Source organism: Nelumbo nucifera, chromosome 1, assembly GCF_055504915.1.
Source record: "Nelumbo nucifera cultivar China Antique chromosome 1, China Antique-T2T, whole genome shotgun sequence".
In the NCBI taxonomy this organism is placed as follows: domain Eukaryota; kingdom Viridiplantae; phylum Streptophyta; class Magnoliopsida; order Proteales; family Nelumbonaceae; genus Nelumbo; species Nelumbo nucifera.
The window spans coordinates 18,987,444-18,992,881 of NC_142649.1; the positions used below are offsets into that span (position 1 = coordinate 18,987,444).

Here is a 5,438-nt window from a genome sequence, read left to right on the forward strand (position 1 = left end):
CTATTTCCTCTCTCTCTCTCTCTCTCTGAGGAGAAGAAAAAAGATGGATGGGCGGCGAATAATGGAAAGCGACGGTACGCACATTCACACAAAAGACTCTCCTTTTTGTCAGAAGCCCACAAGGGATAATCAAACAAAAGAAAAACAAGGGGAAAAAAAATCAGAAAAGCAAAATCTGTTCTTGTGAGATTGTTTATGTATTCATTACCAAGTCAAATTAATAAATGAAAAATCAGCAGATTATTAAGCGATGCAAAAAAGGCTAAAAGGTACTTAGATCAACTAGTAAAAGCTAATCAAATAAACCCACTCTTTTGTTCCAAACAACTAGAAGTTGTTTTCTACGACTAACAATAGTCAATAACTAATCAATCAACCAGCAAATGAATTAAACAAGGAAGAGGAAGCGGGGAAGACCATGAAGATAGGACGGCATGGAGGGTAGTCTGGTCATTTGGGTTGTACTCTAGAGAGGGCGTTGTGTCGCTTTCCTATACAATAACTAATCAACTAGTGGGATACCACATAGTGACACCTTTATCGCAGAACAGGGAAATGCCCTTGTGGGTGAAAAAAATTGAGAAATTTACGAAAATGACATAACAGACATGATCACAGGTGTTCACAACTCATCTGGTTTGATTAACCAGAATCTCTATTTCCCCCTCTCTCTCTCATCAAGAAACCACACCAGAGAAAAGAGACTGTAGAAGGGAGTAATAAAAAAGAAATTGTACAGTGTGCAGGTGCAGTAATCTAAGAAAAACAGGTTGGGTTGTGAAAGACTGTAGCGGTAGGAGGGTAAATGGGAAAGAGAGATGATGTCGTTGGCTACTTGGCTCGTTTGCTTTATAGCAAAGCAAATAAAAGAAAGGAGGGAAAACCCAAAAAGCTGAAATGAGGTCACTTTCAATTGGGGCTACTGGGTGGCTGGCGAATTGAGGTATCTAGCGGGCAGGCATAATGGTTAAGTCACAGCCAACGGTTCTAACTTCTAAGCTGTTGTAATAATTCATTAAAAAAATTATAAAGAGAGAGAGAGAAAAAAAGTTGGCTTATTAGCTACACCCACAGAGGGAGAGAGAGAGGTATTTATGGGGGAAGAAGCAGGCCGAGTTGGGATGAGTTGGGTTTGGAGTTTGGTGTTTGGAGAAGGGGTGGATCATGGTCAAGGTCATGGTCATGGAGGAGGGTGGGGCGAGAGGAGAGGCTGAGAGGGCTGAGGAGTGATTAGTGACTGTGTGTCTGTGTGTGTGGGCAGCAACAGCAGCAGCAGCAGCTGACATCAGTGCTATCACAAAGATCTTTAATCTACTTTCTGACCCAAGACTGCCACCCTCATCAGTGGAATCAACGGCTCCCATAGGCCCAGAAAAGAATTCCCCTTTATTTACGGTTCAGCGCTTCTCTTCAACCTCTTCTTACAACGTTCAACCCCTTTCCCCACTTCGCTCTTATCCCCTCTCTTCCCAGGATATGGAGGAGGAGAAGACGACCCATTGCAGGGGTCTTCCTGAATCCCCTTGGGAGTGTCGGATGATTTAGTGCTTCTGTTTTTAGCTTGTTCAAGTGACTAAGTACTAGAGGTTCTGCAGGTTTTTGCTTCTCTTCTTTTCTTTTTTCTCTCTGTCTCTCTTTTTTCTTTGTTTTTCCTTTTGCAGAGTTTGGTGGGTACACAAACCTTCTACAGAGTGGGAGGAGAGAGATAGACCCATCAAGGATTTGTCTGTTCTACCATTCTTTCCAGAGGAAGAAAGAAAGAGATGGGTTAGAGAGATAAATAGACAGACAGAGAGAGAGAGAGAGAGTGTGTGTGAGAGACAGAGAGGGACAGTGAGAAAAGGTAATAGTGTTGTTTACCTTTCTGGGTTTGTTTGGGTTTTGCGTTTGGTGGGGATTTTTGTGGTGTTGGGTTATGGAATTTGGAGGGTTGAATGGCAAGGCCTTTTGGGAGAGGCAGCGGTATCAAGTTTCAGAGTGGTGGCAGCTGCAGAAGAAGCAGAACAACAAGCAACACGAACAACAAGAGAGCTGGGAGAGGATGCAAAGCAAGTGCAAAACCCAGTAATAAAAAGTGCAAGAAATCAAAAGCTGGAAGACGAGAACAAAAAGAGTCTGAGTCTGGATCCTCAGAGGAATCAGCAGCTTCACATTCGGAGACATCTCCACCAAGCTCTAAAAACAAGGCTGGAAGAAGACGACGACGACGACGTCGAAGAGGAAGAGGAGGAAGACCAAGATCAGTCAGAAGAAGAGCACCAACGACCACAACCCCCGCCGCCACTACCGCCACAACAGCAAGGGTTTCATGGCTATCATCATCATCAACAGCTCTTCGGAATATTGGATGGGGAGGCAATAGATACCCAAATCGACCACCAATCACAACCTCCCAAGAAGCGATCTTTCTTCCCTTCCTCTTCTCCTCCTTCTTCTGCTAGGGGCATCGAATATGCCGGATTCGGAGAGAGAATGGGAGAGAATCACCACAATCAACAATCATCCAGATTGGGTCTGAGGAGTGCCGGAGGAGGGGAGATCGTAGAAGTCCAAGGAGGCCACATTGTCCGTTCCACTGGAAGGAAAGACCGCCACAGCAAGGTCTGTACTGCCAAGGGTCCTCGGGACCGCAGGGTTCGATTGTCTGCTCATACTGCAATCCAGTTTTACGATGTTCAGGACCGCCTGGGCTACGACCGACCCAGCAAAGCTGTCGATTGGCTCATCAAGAAGGCCAAAGCTGCCATCGACGAACTCGCCGAACTCCCGCCCTGGCACCCCACCGCTACTAATACCAATACTACTACCACCAAACCGGTTGAACAGACCAACGAAGACGATGAAAACAGACTTCGTCTCCGTCATCAGGCCGACAATCTCGGTCTTGGTTCGAGTAAAAGGCCAATGGCGAACGAGCAGGCACCTTCTGGATTTGCCTTTCAGCAGCAGCTTAGCAGCAATCCCAGTCAGAGCTCAAGCTTCCTTCCACCGTCTATGGACTCGGATGCCATTGCCGATACCATCAAGTCCTTCTTCCCCATGGCTGCTGCGGCCGCGGCTGCTCCATCGTCGTCTTCCATCCATTTCCAGAACTACCCACCCGACCTGCTGTCCCGAACCAGTAATCAGACCCAAGACCTTCGTCTCTCGCTTCAGTCCTTCCAAGATCCGATGCTTCTCCACCATCAACAGACACATCAACATCCTGCTCCTTCTCCTTCACCTGAGCAAGCCCTTTTCTCTGTATCGGCTCCCCTGGCGTTTGATGCCACCTCCACCAATTGGTCGGAGCAGCAGCCACCGCCAGAGATGGGCCGGTTTCAGAGAATGATAGCATGGAATGCCGATAATGAAACGAGCAGTGGAGGAGGAAGTGGTGTTGGAGGATTTGTCTTCCACTCGCCAGCGCCGCTGCAATCGTTGTTCGGCCAAAATCCATTATTTTCTCAGAGGGGACCCCTTCAGTCCAGTAACTCACCTTCAGTTCGTGCTTGGACAGATCCACAGGTTGCCGCCGCGGATCACCATAATACAGCTGCAATCCATTCATCATCCATCTCTGGTATCGGATTTGCCTCGGGAGGATTCTCTGGGTTCCGCATTCCAGCACGAATTCAAGGTGAAGAGGAGCAAGACGGCATTTCCAACAAGCCGTCCTCTGCTTCACGCCATTGAGTGAACAACACCCAAAACTCTCCCTCCACTAGGTAACACTCCCACTACTCATTTTTTTTTTTTAATTCTTGCTTATTTGTCTACTTGTCCATTATTCTCATTCCCCCATGAATTCTCTGCTCCTTCAATTGTTGTTTTTTTATCAGGACTTAATATCTTCTATAGAGGAGTGAAGAAGATGCAGAATGAATACGAAACAAGGAAGGAGTAGAATTTGGGTTCACTTAAACCAATGGCAATGCCGTGGGAAGAAGAATTCTGTTGTGCGGATTCAGGTTTTTCTGTCCCCGGTTCGCTTGCATGATGTTTATTTTATATTTCCGTTTTCCTGTTTGGGTGGGCTCTTCGAGCTCTACTTTGTTAGTCTTTTGTTGGTTCGCTTTGTCCTGCCACTGTTAAGACCTGTTATCTTTTCTTTGTCCTGCTACTGTTAAGACTTTGATGGTTACGAGCTTTATCTTTTTGGTTATCAGTAGACTCTGAGGAGAGGATACTAAGGAGAGAAATGGTTGTTCTGATAAGAGCTCCCATCTAATTCCCATTTGAGTAACAGTATCAGAGATTCCAATCTCAACTTGATTTTCTCCGGATACAGCAGAAACAGAGTGTCGTGATTTTTTGTTTCTCTTTTTTTCCTTGTTACTGTTTGATTTAAACTGGCTGTTGCTTTCACATCCGAAAGATAAGAAAACTTGGGTCATTTCCTCTCGCTAGAAATAGAAAAGAATGGTCTTTTTCTGGTGGGAATTGAGAGCTCTCGTAGTTGTACTTTGTTTCTGAAAATACTGTTCTTGCTTCAACAACTTGAACCTCTAAAAGAATTGAAAGATCTTTTACATATCTATCGCGTTCAAACTCCAAACTAACTTGTGAAAAGTAAGCGTGGATTTCTTTCTTTTTTATTTTTTGGGAGGTGGGGTGGGGCGCAGGCCGCAGAGGAGTCCTTGTCTATGAATAGTAGTACTGTAGCAGAAGCAACTGGGTGCATGTTTGTGGGTTACCGGGTAGAGAGGGTGGTGATAATTTCAAAACCCAGTTGCTCTCTTCTCTGCTCTCTAGGAAGCAGAAGAGGTAAGAAAAGTTCTGACTTCAGTACAGGACCATTTTGCTTTGTTGCGTCATTATACTCCTTTTGCTTCGTTTCTTCCCCTTACCTGAAAGAGTTGGGTGGATATGGTAATCCCAATTTCAAATAAGAGGCTGAGAAATCTAAAACCATGCAGGAGCCTCTCTATGCTTTTGCAAGGTTCGATTTTGATCTTGGGTTCCTCAGCGTTGCTTGAACTAGATAGCTGACATCGAAAAGTGAGGCATATTTCTTGAATCGGTGATTGAGCTCATTTGGGCAACGAAATGAAGTTGGCAAGGAATTTAAAGTGGACAGACCGAGTGGTGCTAAGAGGACAAATTCAGTTGCAGGACGATGGAAAAGACAGGGAGAAGCAAATTCAGACACGGATGATGATGATAATCGACAACGAAGGGAACGACCAAATATGGTCTGCAGCAGATGGTCCCACACAGTGATCCAGTGTTCTTTTGAGTTTACCCAACATTAACTACAGCAATTAATTGGCCTCCTCGAGCCAAGGCAAATGGAAGGGAATGAGAGCTTCTGTAAATGGGTGGTTGGTGACCGGACATTGTCTTGGATGGCAACCGATCACATTGTTATCGATGGGTCTGGAATAGAGTTGATCAATGAGCTTCTGCCGAGGAAGGACAAGGTAGAGAAATTGGTGGATCTGGGTCTGTTGGGGAGG

At 45.5% G+C, this 5,438-nt stretch overlaps 1 protein-coding gene across 1 annotated transcript; it reads left to right on the forward strand.

Annotated features, from left to right (window-relative positions):
* Positions 1-1,071: 1,071 nt before the first annotated feature.
* On the forward strand, positions 1,072-4,276 carry LOC104612105 (transcription factor TCP4). Its single transcript, XM_010279422.3, has 2 exons — positions 1,072-3,707; positions 3,822-4,276. The coding sequence occupies exon 1, from the start codon at positions 2,473-2,475 to the stop codon at positions 3,673-3,675; it is 1,203 nt and encodes a 400-aa protein (XP_010277724.1). The 5' UTR covers positions 1,072-2,472; the 3' UTR covers positions 3,676-3,707; positions 3,822-4,276.
* The last annotated feature ends 1,162 nt before the right edge of the window (positions 4,277-5,438 follow it).

Excerpts from the sequence above, each read along its gene's own strand:
- LOC104612105 (XM_010279422.3), top strand. The coding sequence starts at position 2,473 with ATGGGAGAGAATCACCACAATCAACAATCATCCAGATTGGGTCTGAGG.